At 38.8% G+C, this 21,643-nt stretch overlaps 2 protein-coding genes across 6 annotated transcripts in view; one reads left to right on the top strand and one right to left on the bottom strand.

The window, feature by feature from the left end:
* AP4S1 (adaptor related protein complex 4 subunit sigma 1) overlaps positions 1-14,842 on the top strand; it is a 44,236-nt gene extending 29,394 nt beyond the window's left edge. Inside the window, exons 5-6 of the mRNA XM_043489827.1 lie at positions 3,402-3,413; positions 12,483-14,842. Of these exons, the coding sequence (XP_043345762.1) occupies positions 3,402-3,413; positions 12,483-12,611 (141 nt within the window). The 3' untranslated portion in view covers positions 12,612-14,842. The remainder of the gene's footprint in view (positions 1-3,401; positions 3,414-12,482) is intronic.
* A 1,313-nt stretch (positions 14,843-16,155) lies between these two features.
* The window catches only part of HECTD1 (HECT domain E3 ubiquitin protein ligase 1), a 71,692-nt gene continuing 66,204 nt past the window's right edge, over positions 16,156-21,643 (bottom strand). For all 5 annotated transcript variants that reach the window (XM_043489797.1, XM_043489800.1, XM_043489798.1 and 2 more), the window contains 7 exons: positions 20,903-21,040; positions 20,033-20,640; positions 19,227-19,305; positions 19,036-19,129; positions 18,207-18,357; positions 17,231-17,375; positions 16,156-17,117 (listed from right to left, as the gene is read on the bottom strand). In XM_043489797.1, coding sequence (XP_043345732.1) covers positions 16,980-17,117; positions 17,231-17,375; positions 18,207-18,357; positions 19,036-19,129; positions 19,227-19,305; positions 20,033-20,640; positions 20,903-21,040 — 1,353 coding nt within the window. In that variant the 3' untranslated portion in view covers positions 16,156-16,979. The remainder of the gene's footprint in view (positions 17,118-17,230; positions 17,376-18,206; positions 18,358-19,035; positions 19,130-19,226; positions 19,306-20,032; positions 20,641-20,902; positions 21,041-21,643) is intronic.

Here is a 21,643-nt window from a genome sequence, read left to right as displayed (position 1 = left end):
ACCCTTGCTGTGAGGATCAGAACCAACTCCCCTTAAGGAATACATGTGTTCCTTTCCAACAGTCCTTTATTTTAACAGTTGTACTGAAATGTAACTTACTGACATACAATTCCCATTTAAAGTATATAGTTTTTAGTATGTACTCAGAGTTGTGAAACCATCACCACAAAGTTTAAAAATATTTCACCATCCCAAAAAGAAACACCATACTCATTAGCATTTCTCTTCCACTTATCTACTCCACTTGCTCCAAGCCCTAGATAATCTCTAATCTACTTTCTGTCTCTATAGGTTTGCCTGTTCTAGACATTTTATATAAATAGAATTATATAAAGTTCAATAATATGTGGTCTTTTATGACTGAATTTTTTACCTTAGCATAATGTTTTCAAGACATTGATCACATTGTAGTGTCTGTCAGTACTCCTTTTCTTTTTATTGCTGAATAATATTCCATTCTGTGGATATACAATATTTTGTTAATTCATTCTTCAGTTGATGGACATTTGGATTATTTATACTTTTTGTCTATTATGAGTAATACCACTATGAATGCTTGTATACACATTCTTGTGTGGAATCATGTTTTCAGTTCTTTTGGGTATATACCTAGGAGTAGAATTGGGGGGTGATATGGTAATGCCATGTTTATCATTTTGACGAACTGCCAAACTGTTTTCAAAAATGGCTCTATGATTTAAATTCTCACCAGCAGTATATGAGAGTCCTAATTCTCCACATCCTCACCAAACCTTGTTATTATCTGTGTTTTTGATTATAGCCATCCCAGTGGGTATGAAATGGTATAAATAAGTTGTGAGTTTTATTTGCTTTTCACTAATGGATAACAGTGTTGAGCATCTTTTCATGTGTTTATTGGCCATCTGTATATCTTCTTTGGAGAAATGTTTGTTCACACCCTTTGCCCATTTTTGAATTTCATTATTTGTCTTTTTTATTGTTGAGTTGTGAAAGTTCTTGATGTAGTCTGAGTATAAATCTCTTATCAGACATGACTTGAAAGTGCTGTCTCCATTCAGTGGTTTTCTTTTCACTTCCTTGATGCTGTCTTTTGAAACACAATAGTTCTTAATTTTGAAGAAGTTAAATTATTCTGCTGCTTATGTTTTGGTGTCATGTCTAAAAAGGCTTTTGCCTAACCTAAGGTCATAAAGATTTACTCTTTATGTGTTCTTTTCTTTTTTTCCCAACTCAGACCTTATTGATTTCAATGTTATATTTGTTTCATTTATATAATAGTTTTAGCTCCTGCTTTTAGGTCTTTGAGCCATTTTGAGTAATTTTTGTATATGGTTTGAAGTAGGGGGTCTCACTTCATGTTATATCCAGTTGTCCGTGTGCCATTTGTTGAGAAGACTATTCTCCCTACCCCACCCCCATTTAATTGTGTTGGCACCCTTGTCAAAAAAATCACTTGACCATAAATGTAACAGGCTTTATTTCTGGATTTTCAGTTCTGGTCTTCTGTATGTCTTTCTGCATACAGATATGTATGTTTATCCTTCTGCCAGTACCACTATATCTTGATGACTTTAGCTTTGTGGTTAGTTTGTAATCCAACAGTCTTTTAAAAAAAGAATCAGTGAAGATGTTTTATTCTGCTACCATAGTCTTTCCTGAGACTTGGTTAGACATTTTTAAGAAGCAGTAGTGACACAGGCTAATTTTTCAAACTTGTTTTGTTTATTTCGTTTTGCTCTTAAATAAAGAGATTAGGAAGGAACTGTTTCCAAGCTGCTTCCTCTTGAGGCAGTGAGTGGAATCTGCTCCATAATTAGTAGTCTTGAGTGCACTATAGGGCAAAACTCATGTTGAAAGTTGTATCTTCATCCTAACTCCTAGTGCCAGAAGTAAAGTTTGGCAAACTCCTTCTTTGTGGGACAATCAACTAGCCAGCTTTTATTGCCTTCATGCAGTTTGTTCTCAGTTTGAAAAGTATGGTTCCTAGACCAGTAACATAAATATTACATGGGAATTTGTTAGAAAGATAAACTCTTGGCCTACCCCAGACTATTGAATCAGTCTGGGTTGAGGTGCTGCAAACTGTTTTAACAAGCCTTCCAGGTGATTCTGATGCCTGCTTCAGTTTGAGTGCCACTGTCTTAATGCATGAGGCTTGCTGTCAGCCATTTCCTAATTCAACGACTAGAGCTGGGAAGCGGCTGAGTGGCCTGTGACATGGTAGTGCATCCAGCTAGGAAGGCATTGGTGCCCTCCAGAGCTGAAAGAGATGCTTATCTCTTGACGACCACTCTGTTAAGACAGACTGGTTCCAAGTCAGGGTCTGTGATTCAGAGCTGGCCATGGTTAGCCACTTTAAAAGAACACCTATCAAGTAGAATATAATTTCCCAAAATAGCAATGTTTTAAACCTGGGAGAATGAAGAGTGGGTCCAAGCACTATCATTGCTAAGGTTTGTAAAATTATGATATTCAGTAACTGAGAATAAATAGCAGGTTGCTGAATGATAGCTGTTATTTTTGGGAGAGAGTCGGTGACCACATAAACCACAGAAGTGAAGATTAGAATTTAATTTAAGCCAGTTGATTATACAGGACTTGGATAGTACTAAGGGATGACCCGGTTTAGGATGACAGTAGCAAAAAGAAGAGAAGGAGGAGAGAGAAGAGTACCATGGGAAATAAAAGAAAATCCATCCCACTCCTGGAGAATGCCTTGTCATCTAAGATTTATTTTTAGGTTTGTGAGTTTTAAACTTTCTTTCTTGGTCTATTTTTAATCTTCGGAGTTTCCAGATCTTAAATTTGGAGATCAGTCTCATGCTGTCTGGGTTGAAAGAAGCATCTTAGCATCACATTTCAATACAGAGCCAGCCCAGTTAGCTTCAAAAGAGGCAGGACTTATGTATCTGTGTCATCATTTGTGGATTTGCCATAATTTATTAACTAGTCCTTCCTTTGATAGACACCTAGCTTGTTTTCAGTAATTTGCTACAATAAATAACATTACCCTGAATATCCTAGCACACATCACGGTGCCATTATCTAATTGTTTCCTTAGGATAAACTTCTAGAAGTAAGACTGATGGATTCAAACTGGTGTGCACATTATTACATTTTTTGATATACATATCAAATTACCTATGTTCTATAAAGGTTGAATTAGTTTATTCCCTCTGCACTCTAAAAGTGAATTGTTCTGGCCTATAAATGTCCTCCAAACGGCAGCCTATTTCTTTTTTCAAATCACCATCCCAAACGCAGAGCCTCCGCGTGCTCCAGCTCCTGCTTATAGAGCAGCCTATCCCCGCTGCTTCCAGGCTGGCGGCCAGAGCAGGCGCTGTCTCTGCTAAGTGACAGGTCTCTGCATTGTGTCCCGGTGTCTCCTTCTCATCCTTGGACTCTTTTCTCTTTTCCAGAGTGAACTAGATGTATCCTTTTTCAGTGCTGTGAGCCAAGTTTTCCACACTAGTTGGCAAAGGACAGGCTAGCCCCGATCAGGTAAGTGCCAAAGGCTGGGAATCCAGTATCCGGAAGGCTCACCATCAATAGCTCTGACAAGACATAGAGGTACGGGTGATTTGCAGAAACTCTCTACCCTTTTTCACGACAATTTTTGTATTTTTCATACAGGGCAATATGGTGATGGTGTTTAATGATCACTGTTATATATTAATCTAACTTACATATATGGGATAGACTTTTTCAGAATTCAAATAAAACAGCCAGAAAGGGCTTGGTCCTCCTAAGAGAATGGATTTTCATGGCTCCAGGTATAAATCTCCAGAAATTCCCCACATGATCAAGAAGGCTTCCAGGAATGATAAACTGGAAGGTTAAAGAAATTGCCTGGCTTGTGTTCATTTCCTTTTATAGAAGAGGAAATTCCCCTTTTCTTCTCTTCTCCCTTTTAAATTGAAGTATCCAAGGGGCCCAAGAGCAGCATGATTTGCTTAGAATACTGCTGATTTTGGCAGGAGCACACCGAGCTTTGTGTGAGTGCTCTGGAGGCAAGTTGTCTTTTAATTTTTACTTAAGAAATCCGCTTACCACTTGAAAGCAATAAATAGAATAGTTCTTTGAGAGAACATTAGGCTTGAATCTAAAATAGTAACATTAATTATAATAAGTATATATTAATTATAGCAGTTATGTAGGTACATATACATATGTGCTGTGCTTAGTCACTCAGTTGTGTCCAACTCTACATAGACTGTAGCCCGCCAGGCTCCTCTGTCCATGGGGGTTTTCCAGGAAAGAATACTGGAGTGGGTTGCCATGCCATCTTCCAGGGGATCTTCCCCACCCAGGGATTGAACTCAGGTCTCCCCCATTGCAGGTAGATTCTTTATCATCTGAGCCACCAGGGAAGCCCGTATAGACATATATACACACACATATATACATACCTATATTTGTGTGTGTGTATACACACAGACACACACACACACACAGATTAGAAACCTATGTCCAGCACCAGTATGTCAGTATATTTGGGGAAATGGCCGTTTACCTTTTATTCTTGATAGAAATTGGCATGTTGATAAAGTTCATTTGCAGGCTCTGTTTGGAAGCCTCTGTAAGTTAACCAGGGAAATCTGAGTGCCCTCTAGTGGTGAGTGACCTAAATCTGTGGTCCTTTTGACCTAGCAGACCCAAGACCAGGCTGCATACTAGGGTATATTTTTATTCAGCATGTAATATTCCATTTTAACTAAATCTTTTAAAGCATTCAAAATAAATCTCTTCCTCCTTACATAGGGGAATAATAAAAATGCCTTTTGATTTAAGAAGTTATGGCAGTGGTGGTAAAGAATGCACCTGCCAATGCAGGAGACTTGAGAGACACAGGTTTGATCCCTGGGTTGGGAAGATCCCCTGGAGGAGGGCATGGCAGTGCACACCAGTATTCTTGCCTGGAGAATCCTATGGACAGAGGACCCTGGTGGGCTACAGTCCATAGCATCACAAAGAGTCAGACATGAGTGAAGCAGCTTAGCATGCACACACAGTAAGTTAGCAAAAGCATTTAATAGATATTTTGCCAGAAGTACAGACACTCAGGTTCTGCTTTCAGTCCTGCCACCAACTGGGTGTGTGTATCAGACAAAACACATAAACTCCTCATCTCCGAATGATGGAATTAAACTGGAAGAGCTTTAATACCCTCTGAGCTTTAGTGTTTGATGTTGCCTTACACCTAGAGCAGGATGGGAGAGTCTTTCAAGTCTAGATACTCAGAATTCAAGTGAGTCAGATGTAGTAGGGCGTGTATTATAGTTGGACTCATCGTGTTGATGTGTCTTATATACTGACTAGGTGTTTATTAGAAGTAAAGATGGGTTTGTCTTTGTATCTGTCTAGTGTATAGTATAGGTCAGTGTAATGAGCTCCAGCATTCTTGTTTGCATTTAATTTTCACACTAAAGTACACAGTTTCTGTCTCTTTCCATCATTTTAGTTCGCTTCATTTTTGCCTTCTCTTCCGCTCTGACCTACTTAACCTATTTACTGTCCCTCAGCAGCTACTTAGGCACATCCATTTGACAGATTAGGAATTTTTCCTCACTTAGAGAAGGGAGCTAAGTCTGCAGATCTGGAAGTGTATGTCTGTACTTGAGGTGAAGTTCACGTGGCCCTCCCACGGTCTAAAAGCACGACCGCTGGCAGCGCAGGGGCATCAGTCTTCTATTGACCTTCTTAAAGGGTTTTTACCCTCAGCCATCTGAAAAAAAGTCACATTACAAACCCACAACTCTACTCTGCCTCATACATAGTTCTGTTTAAATTGTCACATCAAAGACCTCCAGGGAAGACTTCTCCACACAAGTGTTTAACGGGAAAACAAGGGAGCCCTTTAGAGGTGCTGCCCATAGACAGCCTACATCAGCTCTCTGGTAGCTTGTACCTGGGAACCTGCCAGAGCAACCAACATTGTGCCCGGAAAGTAGCTTCCTTGGGCCTTGAGACGTTGAACCAGCAGCTAACCCAGTTGCAACCTGGAGCCAGCTACCCGGGACAGGTCATGACCTTTGTGTTTGCTTAGATTAGGAAAGCCCTCCGTGTCAGTCCCTACGGGTACAGACATGATTTAACCTCACGAAATTCCCAAGAAGCTCTTTACTCACAGTCTCTCTCCAGAGACATTACCACCCTGTAGCTTTTAAAGGAGGGGGTGGTTTTCCAGAGCCTGCAGGGTTAGACACTGGGAAATTCCAAATACCATTTACATACCTCCCTAGTACAGGCTTGTTCTACTTCTGGTAAGACTAACGTCATCGAACAAGGCAGATGGGAATGTTAAAAAGAAATGACCTAAGCTCCAGAAATCAGGACAGAGATTCTGGCTTGTTGAAAACCCTTCTACTGAGTGGGAACTCTCTGTTGCAGAGGTAGTGTCGGTAGGGCAGCCTGCACCTCAGGGGCCAGGCACGGACAGTGACCTAAATCCTTCATGTTGCACCGTGGCAGCTCCTTGGACCCTCTTCACATTCCACTCCACCTGTGGGGCTGGTTGGTGCCTGAGGGCTTCTCTTAGGAAAGTTTGCCCTACCTGATACTTTGGTAGACTGATTAAAGACTTCAAATTCCACGAATCAAGATAGTTCTTAGGAACCAACTGAGGAGCCTCTCAAAATGTGTTCAGCTCCAGAGCCCCAGGTTTGCTGAACTCTCCAGACAAGTCATAATTCAAAGGAGCAGTTCGAGCCGCCTTCTGCTAAATAGTCAGAGGGTGTCACCAATGAACCGCACTGTGTGGGAGAAGTCCAGTTCCTCCCCAGCTCGGGGCACACCTGCCGTGTATGAAGGCACCGAAAACCTCGACACCCCGTTTGGAATTTGGGGCCTTTGAAGAGGCTTAAACACTTTATTTGGGCTAGAGTGGAATGCAGCAGTGCCGTCTTTGGACCTGGACAGCCAGGGTCCCCTTCCTGGGCCCTGTGCTTTTAGAGGACCCCCCTGTAGCTCTCCTCAGCAGCATCCCTCACTGGGGATAAGGGTACTCACCGAGAGCCTGCAGGGTCCCCCATCCACTCCTTGACCACCCTTGAGCTACCTGGATCCTCAGAATTTGGTGGGTACCTGGACATCCCAGTGCCTGCCGCCAGGGCCTCTGCAGGCTTCTCTCCCATTCGTAACCCAGGACTGAGGGCAGGAATGATGGAGAGGCTGGGATGGTAACAGGGGTATTCCACACACATGCATGAGAGGAAAAGTCAGGAATAGGCTGGGGTCCCTATTTATATTCTTGTGCCCACAAATACAGGCTAGGTCTAGAGTCCAGAAACGTCTTCTTCATTCAAAAATATCTTAAAATCTTTAGAACACTTATGTTTTTATTTCCCAAGTGCTTAAAGCCCAAAAACCTGAGCAATTAATTCCAGAACCTTAAAGCTCATATGGGTGATATGGAACATGCCTTCTTTACTGCAACTGAGGGTGGGGAGTAGGGAAGGCCTCCATCCTGTCTGCACTGTGACTCAGCTAGTTGCAGGGTGTACCCCAGGAGGAACAAAGGGACCCTGTCAACAGTAAGCAACACTACCAAGATTTGCTGTCAGGCCCTGTCAGGTCCCAGTGGGGAGTGTGTCTGTTGTTCCTTCATTACTTTCCTAAAATCCCAAATACCTTTAGAGGTCTAGAAACCAGAATAGGGCTTCTCCAAATGGGAGATAACTCCAGCCTGACTTAATGAGAAATCACAAAAGTACTTGTTCAACTTGGGGCTACAGAAATATTGGCAAGAAGACCAAAGAAATTCTCCAGGCAAGTCATCCAACACTGAAGCAGCAGCTTCTAAAGGAACTGAAATGGTCTCTCAGAAATTTACAGTAATTAATTGTTATTACAAAAGAATTTCTTTTGAGGTATGATGAAGCATGTGATTACATCAGGAATGGTTTGAAAATATCAGAAAGGAGAAAGTAGCTTTCTTGTCCCTGAAGTTACTTTTAAAGTCAGAGGGTTTACCTACTTTGGAGCTGGAAGAAAACGATATAATCATCAGTTTAAGTCTCACTGTTTAGACGAGGAGGCTGAGGCTCAGGGATGGGTACCTGCTCTGCCCCAAAGCTGCTCTGTGGATTGCTAACCCATAGTGTTGCTTTGCGACAGGGCTGGTGTTGGTCTCTGGGCTTCCAGGGCCTTTGATTCTAGGGCTATAAATTTGATAGATTAAATTTGACAGTTTTTGAAAATTCATAATCATCTGGAGTAGACGGTAGCAATTTAGTGTCTAAGAAAACTTGCACAAAGTGTCTGTCACCATTTGTTGTCTTGGTGTTTTCTGAATTAGAGAAGTTTTAGAGAAACACTGGGCTTTGGTTGGTTGGAGGAGTTGGAAACCATGAAACATTTTGAAGAGAGTACCTGAATGTCTTGATAAGAGCTTGCTTTCCAAAAGTGAAATTCACCTCAGAGACTTCTAAACATCTTTTTTCCCCCTTTTAAAACTATGTCCATTGGAGGCAGGGCTGCAAGAGAAGAGAAGCTGGCCCATGGGCCCAAGGAATTTGTGCAGCTAATCCAGTCTTTGGGAAGGGCGGGCATGGAGGGGTAAGGGGGCCATGGGCCTCTCCAGCATGAGTTCCAGTCAGGTTAGGAGTAGTTAGTCTCAGAATTAGCAACAGCCCCCAAGGGACTGTTCCAAGCCATTCACCTGGGAAAGGGATATGAAAGTTCCAGATTAAACAGTTCTGCCTTCGAGACTGTTTTGGCTCTCCCTAGCTTTCACCATCTCTGTTTCCTTTACATGTGTTTCTGAGTCCTACAGATACCATATTCACCCCCTACTATTCCTCCTCTCCCTCCTCACCAGGTCCCTCTGCCTCACCCCGACTCCTTTGGTTCCATGCTTCTGGTTCTGTTTACTGAGGGACAGTGGAAGCAAGTTATGAGAAGCTGTTAACAGAGAGTTGGGCGGGGGCAGGGGAGAACCACAAGAAATGACAGGTTCACTGACCCCAATTCTGAGTTTGATATATGTATTATTTTACATAAGCCTATGTAAACTAAAAAAAAAAATTATACAAATGTCTTTGTTGCTCTCAGAATAGGAGTGGGTCTTTTTTTTTTTTTTTTTTTTAGGAGTGGGTCTTTATGGAAAACCTACTTAACAAAGAAAGACAACACTCCTTTTCAGTGACCTAATTAACAAAAGACTATACAAAGCATAAAAGTGAACAGAAGACTATTACAGGGAGAATCTATCCAAAACTATGCAGAATCTTCAAGATGATAATCTTGTTTACAGTAGTATTTGATTTTCTGCGGGAAATGTGAACAACTTAGCCCTTTGCAACTTAATCTGATTATATGAGAAATTGAGTTGAAGTATAAAAAAATGAGTATGTTTTTTCCCCCCCACCCTACTTAAAGAACTTTGCTTAGCTATGACCTTTAAAAAGAGAGAAGAAAGAAAGAAAAATAAGAAGACAAGGGATCTGAGAGCAAAATATAGACTCAGAAAGTTTAGTTCCTAGACGGGGTTCTTTACTGGAATTGCTTTTGAGGTCCTCTTTGAATGTATGCTGCTCGGTTTTTCTCTTCCTAAAGGAGAACTAGACCACCAGGGTGGTATTAAAATACTCTGTTCAAGAAGTGTTTTATGATCCAGAGATCAAAATTCCAATATATAAACTGGAAACATTTCAATCACTTTAATTAAAAAATTGATTTTAAGTGGCACAAATATTACTGGGGCCCTACAGTATTCAACTCCAATCCACATTACCCAGCATTCAGAAAGGCTCTTAGGTTTCTGGGTTGAGAAAAGATGCAGCTTTATGAATCTGTTCGCTGAGAAGCTATTTTTAGTTCCTGTCAGCCCCAACCTTAGGGTGCCCATGAGAGGAAACAAATTTCCTCAAGGATTTTTTAAGTCAGATGAGTTCAGTATAACCTGAAAGTTGGACCCTCTTAAAATAGTCATTATAGCTCATCACATTAATAGAGCTTCAGCCTATGCCTTTCTTGCTTCCTCCTATTCTAAATGTCAGGGCTGAGGTGTGTTTGCCTGTTTATTGCCATGGGCCTTGGCATATAGGGCATTTTTTTGGTCCCGCTCACCTGGCTAGTAGCCCAAATGCCATTACTCTTGGCTTTGCCAGTGTGTACAAGTTGCTTATGAACCAAATCAAGATATGAAAAACAGCTGGCTTCTTATTTTAAAGGCATCACATGATTCCAAGAGGAAATCAGCTTTCAGGCTTTTGCCTCACATTGGATTTGGTCTGTGGTTTCCCTGTAGCGTGCCAGAAACTTGCATGATTATTAGGGGTTTGAGCCAGATAGTCAGATAGACAGGCCATCACATGCCCACAGTACAGAATGACCTCATTAAGCAACTCATGTTTCCAGCATGTTGCGAAATTCAGAACTTACCGAAGGATCTTGACCTTGTAATGTAAAGATGTCGGTGGTCGATAAGATTCAGCAGTATATTCTAATCTGAATTTCAAAACATTGGGCTAATTGTTCAAGGGGATATCTGAATTGCTGATCATCTTCTTGCCAGAGATGGCGCAGTCTTTCAGAGCAGTTTGCATCAATTCAAATAGACTACATTAAAATGAGATCTTCTATCTGAGCATCACCCTGGATGGACTGACATTTTCAAAGGCACTAGGCCTTAAAACAAGGTCCTACTATATAGCAGAGAACTATATTGAGTGTCCTATGATAAAACATTATGGAAAAGAACATTTAAAAAAGAATATTGGTGTTACATACATATGTATGAATGTGTATGTATAACTGAATCACTTTGCTGTACAGCTGTAATTAACACATTGTAAGTCAACTATAATTAAAAAAACAACACCTTGCCACCAAAAAAATACAACAGGGGGATTCTATAGGGCATTTTTTCATGCAACCACCTGTGCTTCTGCCTTTTTTTATACTTGTCATTCCTGCCTTCCTGTGGCTTCTAAGTTCTGGCTTCTGGGTCCAGCGAACAGGATTAAGTCAAAGGCCTAATATTCCAATCCCAAGTTGGCCATGGATAAAGCAATCATCCATCTAATTGGAAGACATTATTAATAGGTATAACAGAGTAAAGCTTTTTTTTTTTTCTTTTCTGGGTCACTTAAGGACAGTTCCCATGGGCTCCTGAAAAACAGTTTATTCTGCGGAAGGACTATTTTCACAGAGCTTAATGAGGTATTAACACAGAACCTAATAGAAACTTAAAAGTCATTCACAGGATTGTCTCATTCTCTGTAGATGTACTTCACTAAACAAGTACAATAGCCTTGAACATCTGGAATCACTAGTGACTCATTTTACAAAGATTTACTAATTATGAACTCTCCTTGTACATTTAATCACTCCCTGTTGAATGAAGTTTGTCTATTTGAAATAATCCATCAGTTTTTTTTTTTTAAAACAGACCAAGATCCTGCTCTTTGGTAATGGAAACCTAAGATAGTAAAGTGTAGACTTTAGAAATGTTCAACCATTGCCGTCATCACCCTCAGAGTTTAATTCTCTCTTCCAGTTCAATTTCACAAAGGAAAAGTTAGGTACTCAAATGAAGGAGCTCCTGGGGGAAGAATTTGGCTCTTTTTAATTAGCTAGATATCATAGTCTAACAGTATTTTCTTCTTCCCCTATGCCCTGTCCTGACTTTCTACCAGGAACATCAGGAAGCTAAAGTGGCTCCATAATTCTCAAATGAGTATTTTTAGAACGCTCCATTTACAAGTACTCCCTTGGAAATTGGAATTTTTATCTCCTTGGGAATTAAGTCAGCATTGCCTTGCTTTTCTTCATTCATTTCTCCTACTGATTGTTTTTTTCTTAGCCTGTCTCATGCTAAGGGTGCTATGTTGAAAAGGCATTTTTGGGGGTGGAAGTTTGAGGGTGGAGTGAGGGTGTATACTCAGCAGCCTCGGGCCTCTCCTGAGAAGTCTGGAAGCAGAGCAGCTGAGCCAAAATTTTGGGTGTAAATTCCAAAGTTACAATTACTAGCCATGTGACCATGGACAATGGCTGAGCCTGTTTGTTCCTGTGTAAAATGAGAATAATGTTAGCACATACATCACAGAAACAAAGAAAAGACTGAAATAATGTATGTAAAACACTCAACACAATGCCTGGAGCATAATGAGTATTCAGTAAGTCATAGCTATTTACTGTTGTTATTGCTGCCTGGGAAGATATTGTTCTTGAGGTCAGGTCACACACTCTTACCAAAATTTACTTGCTTTATTCTCCAGCTCTTAGTACATTTTCTCTCCCTCTGGCTAAAAGGTTAAAAGCTAAATCTGCTCCATTTCTATGTCTACTGTCCAGTTAGCCTAACCAAGGTGAAACTAGGTGTATCTGTGTACATGAAGGTAATAATTTCTAGTATAAACACCAATTTTAATTTTAGGAAATCTGTTAAAAAAAACTTCATGCTTAGACTCATTTACACTAGAAAAATTCCAAGTCATAAGTTGTTATTTACTGAGTGTTAACATTTCTATAACTAATTTCCTTAATAATAACCCTAGATAATGTTTAATTTGGATAAAGTACACATCATTTTGGATGAGATGGTATTAAATGGCTGCATTGTGGAAACAAATCGGGCAAGAATTCTTGCCCCTCTGCTAATTCTTGATAAGATGTCAGACAGCTGAAAACAGAGAGGCTCTGCCAGACAACATCGACTCAAAGGAAATGAGAATACCATGGAGTACCTCTCAACATCGCTAGCCCACAAGAACCTGGAAGACCAAACATCTCAAAACAGGCTATCCTTCCAAAGACTTTTAAACAGGGGTTTTCCACAGTTCCTAAATGGAAAACAAAAGTGTATTTTAAAATATGATGTACAAAGAAAAATTTTCTCTAAACAGAGAGACAAGTTTTATTTTCTGACCATAAGCATTTTTTTTTTTCCTCACTTGTTTAGATTTTGAGTAGTACTAAGGGAAACTTTTTGGTCTCTGCTTGACTTTGCAAAGAGGTAAGTTCAGGAATAGCACCACCGGGTGGGAAGAAAATGTGAGAGCTCTCCGTTGGCCAATAAACTGTTAACATTAACTTGAACATGCATAGCACTTTGAATAATAGTTTTCTGAATGCTATCTTTTTCTTTAAAAAGTCAAAAGTTTACCTAATGTGTGTACCTAGTGAAAAATTCTTTCCAGTTTCTAAAAGCCTGATACATATTTTATAGGTACTTAACAATTACAACGCCATCATGTAATTAACCCTATAAAGAATGTTACTATAACGAGTGGCCAAACATTAAGACAGCCCTTACTGCTATCCTGAAGGCTTCCCAGGTGGTTCAGTGGTAAAGAATCCTGCCAATGCAGGAAGACACAGGTTCAATCTCTAGGTCAGAAGATCCCCTGGAGGAGGAAATGGCAACCTGCTCCAGTATTCTTGCCTGGATAATTCCATGGACAGAGGAGCCTGGTGGGCTACAGTCCTTGGAACTGCAAAGAGTCAGATACAACTGAGCGATTGAGCACACACAGAACTGACTATCCTGTGTGCCATGCTGTAAAGGGTTTACCTTATTAGTAAATTTATTGGTAAATGAAATTTAGTTCAAAGCCTAAAACTGGGATGCAAGAGAATCTCTGTTCAGGTTACTGTGAATCTACCCCTCTCTCTTTTATTCCTTCAACCCCTTCTCCTCCTAAAGCAAACTGCTAAGCCACTATAGAAGAGCAATACCCCAATCCTCCCAAATCTTTCTATATTATGCTTTTGTTGCTTCATCAACAGTAAAAGATGCAGAACTGCCTTAGGTAAAAGCATGTTCATGTGCACGTTAGGGGTAGGAGGGCAGGTACAATAGAGGAGATAGAAATATAGTCTTGATACATGAAGATATCGTGCCATCCTATGGAATTCAAGAGTTACAACACTCTACCCTCCAAAAGAGGACATAAAATGGACACTCTAGGTACTAACTCATTCACTATTAATTTCTCTCTCACTCTCTCATGTATGTGTAGGAGGAATTTTGTTAAAATTCTTTGTTTATAAAAGTTCACTTATATACTTCAAAAGTTTGTGTCTATGAAAACCAAGGCAATCAGTCAATAATGAATTCCAAAAGATCTTGTTCTGGACTCAGTTCAGGAAGGCAGAGGAAAGGCTTCTGACCTGCCAGAACAGTGAATGATATGCATCGAGAAACCAAGATTTGGGGAAAGCCCAGTCTAGATCAAAGTGCTTTGGAGGTCTTTCTGAGACATTAGTTGGAAAACACTGTCCTAGTTGATAGGCACTTAATCAGTAGCACATTCAGGTAACTGCTGAAACTGGTACACCAGAAGTAACGAGGGAGTGCATAAAATTAATTTTTGGGTCATACCAAAATAGCATTTAAATAACATGTTGGCACAGATTTTAGTACCTTGAGAGAACAACAACAAAAAAAATACTAGGTAGATACCACTGGAAAAAATACTCCATGTGGAGACCCAAGTAGGTGTCTCATAATACTTGACTCATACAAAGTGAACTGTAATGTGACTCTGTCTATGACAGCCTGTGTCATCTCATTTCAGGTTTCTTGCTCAACTGTGACTACCAGCTTAATGATTTTCACACATGAAATTTATGTCTCAGACTGGGCAGCTTTACCTTGTCCTTGGACTTTTCATTCTACAGAAATCCTGGCATTTCAGAGCTACTCACTGTATAACAAGACTCATCAATTTTACCTGCTGTAGCAATGTGCTAGACCAGGATTCAGCAAACCTTTTCTGCAAAGGGCCAGATAGTGAGTATTTAAGGCTTTGTGGGCCATATGGTCTCTGCTGTAACCACTCAGTTCTGCCATTGTAATGCAGAAAGATCCACAGATAATATATAAATAAATCAGCATGGCTATGTTCTAATAAAACCATTTATTTATGGACACTGAAATCTGGATTTCATAAAATTTTCACATCATATTATTAGTCTTTTGATTTTTTCAACCACTTAAAGAATTCAAAACCATATTTAGTTCATGGCCCACACAAAAGCAAATGACAGGCCAGAGTTTGCTGACCCCTGTGCTAGACCAGGGGCTTCCTAAGTGGCTAGTGGTAAAGAATCCACCTGCCAGTGCAGAAGCCACAGGAGACACGGGCTCAATTCCTGGGTTGGGAAGATCCCCTAAAGCAGGAAATGGCAACCATCTCCAGTATTCTTGCCTGGAGAATCCCATGCACAGAGGGGCAGGGATGCAGGGGGAGGTTGGACGGGGGCTACAGTCCATAGGTTTGCAAAGAGTTAAGATATGACTGAGCCACTGAGCACGTATGTACTTACTAGACTTAAGTCTTGATAAAAGTTGGCTACTGACCGATGTTTGAGAGACTTAAATAATGGCAATACTACACACATAAACTGGATTTTAATTCTACCGCTAATGTAAAGTTCTAGTCATGCATCCATGACTTTTTTTGAGACAATCACCACTACTGCTTTTGGATAAAAGCATAGGTCATACGTTTAAATATTGCTATTATGCTTTATTAGCTTTTATTCTCACAGAGAACTGTGAAGCTAACAATAAGGTGAATTATTTAAATGCTGCCTCTGATTACACAGTCACAATATTCTCATGCAGAGAACAGAAACACTACTCAAATGATTGACTGCAGTGGGAGAAATCTCTAATGTAGAAAGGGAACATACCTTTTAAACAGGTAAACAGTGGGTGATTCCCAAAAATGCTTTTTACTCCTATAAAAGCCATCTGGCTAAATCACGCCTAGTGACTTTACTTTTACCTAAATGCGTAGATATGATAAATCAAAACAATCTGGAAATGGAAATAGAGCCCTCCCCTTTAAAAAGGAGGAAACAGCATTATCCCAGTGGTTTCTTTTCACACCAACACAACATTCAAAAATTATTCTTGGATCTTAGACTTACACATCACTGAAAATACAATGGTAAGTAGCAGATTTGGTGTTTAAGAAGTTAACACAAAAACATGGCTATTTTTAGCTGAAGAATACTTCAAGACAGAACGTAAGAGCTGGATCACAAGCAAGTGGATGTGTATTTCTGCTAGCTTTCCAGTCTCAGTAAAGTGTATTTACATAGAAAAAACATTTCTTCCTGTAGTAATTTCAAAAAATGAAATGTCAGTGATTCAAAATGACAAGTATTTAAGCTCTTAGTCTGATGGCTACAGTGAAACAGTCACATGACACAGTTTTGTACGCTGCAAACATTTTAATGATTATTGTTGAGCATACATTTTGGAAATTTTTTTTTACTTCAAACTGCAACAAGTTAAATAAATGTTTATAATATACAAAGAAAATACAACCAAAAGTAAAACTTGCTTTAAGTGTGCCTTGCATCTAAACCAGTGTTTTTTCCTCCCCCCCTTAATATATCTTTTATTTTTGAACTGCACAAACACACTTAAGAATTTGATCTTTATAGTATGGCATTTAGGAAATAAAAATATACTCCCACCTCAAAGAAATAAAAAGGTTGTGCATGATTATATGCCAAACAAAAGAGAGAACACTAGATATACTCTGATAGTGCAGGCATCATTAAAGAGGAAAAGAAAAAGCTTGAGATGCTCATTAACTCTCTGTGTTTTAAGGAAGCAGGATTTTTGACCAAGTAGCTTAAAAGCCAGCAAAACAGGGATCAGTGATGGCAACTGTAGTGTATGAAGTATGAAATGACAAACTTTACACAAATACACTGTTAGAAATTTACCAGTGAACACTGAAGATCTGAGAAGCTGCTCTTTGGAACAGTCAAGTAGAACCACCTTATTCCAGTCACATGAGCCCTTGTAGCAACACACAGTGTTCTGTGCTATGTACTTGCTGGCTGGATAGTTAAAGGATTTGTTTTGTCATTAGCAGCTAACAAACTTATTCCACATGTTCTTAAAGCCTTAATGGTGGAAAAAAAGGCAAGTGTCATTAGCATGGAGAATCATATACTTCTCTGCAAACAAACACAAGAGGCTTCACTAGAATTTTAAGTCTCTGATGTCTCCCATTGCACTTCAAAACTCAATTGAGATGAAAGCCTTTCTCCATTGTAGCAGCTAGCAGACGCTCTCTCATGATCTCCTCCGAAGAGTATTCCGGCAACTTTAGATAATGCACACATGTATTCACTGATGGGTAGCTTGCATCAGTAGCATCAACCTACAGAGAAACAGAATTGAAAATAATAGAAGACCATGACTTTAAATATGCATTTCTTTCAACCCTCAGGTAACTAAATTTGGTTTACATTGCCTAGTAGCTAGAGTTTGTACCTTGCGAACAACTGTGAGCCTGGGGTGCAAGTTAGCCAGTCCCCCTGGGGGCAGAGTTGAACAACCAGTGGTAAACTGCAGAAATGCTTTCCTCTCGTCTGAAGACATACCACATAAAACCCGCACGAACCTAAGGAAGCCAGGGCTACAAGAAGAAAAACAGAGTTACAGTGATCTGATAGCTGATTTAAATGAAAAATACTACCACTACTTTATAAGCCAGTGATAACCCCTCAAAACGAATATCCACATGTCAAAAGAACCACACTGTCTAGAGACTTTTGGGTAAGTATGAAATGAGCTGATACAAACTACTTAAAAAATATTCTTCAAAGGCTGTCTTATAAAGGTAAGAAATACCAATGACATATAGGAATCAAATATGCAACAAAGCTAGCAAATCAGAAAAGCTCAGGATGAGCATGCTTAGTTGGTCCAAATAGGGCCACACTAGCAACGGGGATCTGAAATAATCCCTGTTTGTAGCTGTTACAGTGAAACAAAGTATCACTGTATGCCACAAATGAATTTCATAATGATAAAGAAACCAGACCTCAGAGAACACATACTGCATAATTTCATTTATTAAAGTTCAAAAAGCAAGCAAACCTAATCAATGGAAATAGTGATTTAATGACTAGGAAATAGTAAATGGGGACAGGGACTTTCGGAGTTTTTTCTCATTCTGGGTACCAATTATGCAGGTGTGTCTGTTCTGTGAAAATTCTTCAGGCTCTACATGCAATTTGTGTACTTCTCTGTTATACTTCAATAAAAAGTTTACTTAAAAAAAAGCAATATGTACTTCAATAAAAAGTTTACTTTAAAAAAGCTGTACATACAATAAGTTTAAAATAATAATACTTTCTCATTTACATTACTTTGAAAACTTATAAATCAAAACTAAATACAATTTCCTGATATGAGGCGATAAACATAAACAATTTGTTTATCTTAGAAAATAACCAACACATACCTGTCACGTGTATAACCCAACTTAGGTTCAGTATAATTAATAATATCCTCTGCTGCCCAGGATGGCGACTGATTTCCACAAAGAATCATTTGGACCTCTTCATGGCTGAAGGAACTTAATTTCTCCATTGGAAAAACTTTATTAAACCCATCTACATGTTACACACAGCAAAAAAACAAAACACAAGTGAGTTTCCAAGTTACAATTTCAAAATCACAAATTTCAAATCATAATACTCAACTAAATGGACAGAAGACAAATATAAATATTTGAAAAAGCAAATAAAAATTAAAGTAATAAATAAAAACTGTGCTAGGGTTTTAAGTACAGAAATCTTTGCTTAGTATCACAGATGTATATATAGGGAGAATATTCAGACACTATGGTCAGTAGCCAAATTCTGATAATTTCCCAACCAGTTCTTTATGTCATACAAGCCAGCCAAAGCTAAGTTCTCATTTTTAAAACTAGTAAGTGATAAGCAGTTCAATATATTTTACCTCACTCTTTACCTGAAGACTTTAGGTTCTAATATGGTTTAATTCATCCTGATCATGTATGCAACCTTATATCCACTTACAAAGGAAAAAATAGAAGCCAAAGTAGGTCCCTCATCACTCAGGAAGAGCAAGCTTAGGGTATGCTACAGCTTGAAAATGCTTCAATCTGTTCTGGGTACCCTGTAGGACCTAACTGTTGGGAAGACAAAAAACTAGATGACAAACCTAGAGATTACTAGCATAGTCTAATTTTTGAGCGTAGCAGTACCTTAATTTCAGTGTCTCAAAGTACAAGGAGTGGGATTAAGCTAAAGACCCTTAAAAATTACCTCTGAAGGCTTCCATCTGTTTCTGAATACCCGTATGCATGCAAAAGTCAAACATCAAATCCACATATTCTTCTGCATTATCCATTGTTATCATCTGCAAAGGAAAATTTGTCAAGGTAGTTGTTAATATCTAGGAATATTTTAAGAGGATTTTTCTGAATTTACAAACATTTTAAAAGCAAAATTTGTACCTCATCTTCACCACTTGGCTTGAGATCCACAGCTGTAAAACCATATATTCTTGAGGAAGGGCAAAACTGGAAATTTAAACTGGGAGGGCAGAAAAAAAAGAATTAGATTAACATTCAGCTAACACTGGTGTTTAATTTTAAAACACTGCTGCTGAAACCATGAACCCTTCCCTACACTCACTCAACAATAGCAAAATCACTCTACCAGATTAGATGTTAAATATGGGACCTTTTAAAATGCAAACCCCTGTGCAGGAAAATTATCTGGACAACTGTTACCAAACCTGGTTTTGCAGAGGTTGCATGAAACATCACCGTTCACGTTTCCATGTTTCACTTCCTCCTTATGGCACAAAATTAATGAACTAAAGATTTCTGCAATGAATTATGGCAGCAACATGTTCATAAGATTTTTTTAAAAAAAAACAGGAACTGTTGCTTTACTTAAGTTATTAATGCTCTGTTGTGATTCTCACCTCAAATCAAACCGTAAATATATTAAACATAACTTCTCAATATTATCAAAAGAAGGAAGGGAAAAAAGGAAAGCAAAGCCTTGCAATCAATCCAAAATCACAGTTAAATGTAACAAGGATATAATAATTACATGGATACAAATTAATAGAATTTTATGAAAACTCTGCAGTATCCGAGTTAGTTAATGCAGCCACTGGGGACCAGGCTTATTGCAAATTACTGAAGACAAAGGAACAAAAGTTTTAGACCTTACTCATCCATTAGGCTGAAGTATACATATATACATTTAAGTATATGTATAAGTGAATTAATATATATATAAAGCTTACCCTAAATCCTCTATGCTAAGTGGAGGCCCAGAACCTGATGGATTCTTCAGCACTAGTTCTTGTAATTTTGTGTTCTTCTCGTCTTCAGAAAGACCTTTGTTGCTTAAAATCTGGCGCCTCTTGATGGCAAGGTCTTTAATTTCTTTTAAAAATCTGGCTCTGTGTGGGTTTACTAGTTCAAAGTCTTCCCAAGTTAAAATTCCATTAAACCAAGCTGGCGGTTTTGGTTTGGGGGGATCTAGAATGAATTCTGATTTTGAATCCTCCTCAAAGCTTCCTACTGAGAGTGAGTCATGCCCTTCTTCTGTAGAGGCTTCAGACTGACTTTCAGTGCAGTGTAAGTCTCTGTCACCTCGTGACTCATAAATCAGTTTGCTCATATTACTTTTAATGTCCCCCATACACATAAGTTTAAAGAAAGGTTTGGAAATAGGTAAGTCCACAAGTCTATTGTCTTGAATGCATTTGGCCAAGAAAATTCCAAGGAAATGAAAGAGTTTTGTGATCCTTTCAAGCTCATCACTGTCTTGTGGAAATGGAGCCGTAAACAGTCCACATGATCTCTGCACGTAGTATCCGGGAGGTTTCAATCCACCTCCAAGATCGACCTGATTTTTTTAGAAGGAGAAATGCAAACAAAATCAAAAGACCCATAAACATTAAACATATTAACTGTGCTAGATAGTATCTATAATCACAGTTTATTAAATATGTTTTATGGACTAAATTTTATCTTTTAATAATATCAAGGTTATTCAATAATAAAAGCAGGGTCAGAAAACCTGGCTTATATTCTGAAAACATATCCGATTTTTAACTTTCTAAAAGCTTAATCGCAAATCAAATCATGAAATAGGAAATAAATCTTACGTGACGAGATTCATCATCTGGAAAGTTGTCATCACAGAGCCAAGCTCCCAAGTCAGTTCTCTGGAATTCTGCTGCTACCAGAGCATAGAACTCTAACGTGGGCCCCAAACCAGTTCCTTCTTCTCCTAAAAATTCAACCTAAACACAAACAAACAAATTTATAAGGGAAAGTGAGCTTTTAAAAAATCATTTCTGTAATGATCCCATTCTTGCCAAAATCCAGTCCTACTGTAATATATGTTTTTTTTAAATAGCAGTAGTATAAGCCACACAACAGTTTTTATTTTAGTTTTTCTAAAGAGAAATTCGATTTGTTGTACACTATTCCATATTCAAACACTCTGGTTAGCATTGTTCATACATCAATTTACTTCTCACAACAACCCTACAAAATATACCATCATCTCCTTTTCAAATCAAAGCAAACCAAATTTTAGATAAAGAGGTTATATCATTGCTTGAGAGATCTGTGTGTTTGTGTGTCTGTCTACGTGACACTAAAACCTAAACTCTTTCACTTATTTCTGACTTCCAGCAATCACTTTAAGGATTTTTATACACAGTCCATGTATTCCAAAAATTTGAGGCAGCTTACAGAAATATACAGTACATAGTAAAATAATAATTAAGAATTATCTATGTTAGAGGAATATATGGATAAAAGAACAGATGAAGGCACAGAAATTTCTTCCTTCTTTTTGACTGAGCCGCATGAGGACTGAACCTGTGTCCCCTGCAACG

This window comes from Cervus canadensis, chromosome 17 (genome assembly GCF_019320065.1).
Source record: "Cervus canadensis isolate Bull #8, Minnesota chromosome 17, ASM1932006v1, whole genome shotgun sequence".
In the NCBI taxonomy this organism is placed as follows: domain Eukaryota; kingdom Metazoa; phylum Chordata; class Mammalia; order Artiodactyla; family Cervidae; genus Cervus; species Cervus canadensis.
The sequence above is the reverse complement of the archived record's forward strand: the minus strand, read 5'-3'. Positions and strand labels throughout refer to the sequence as shown.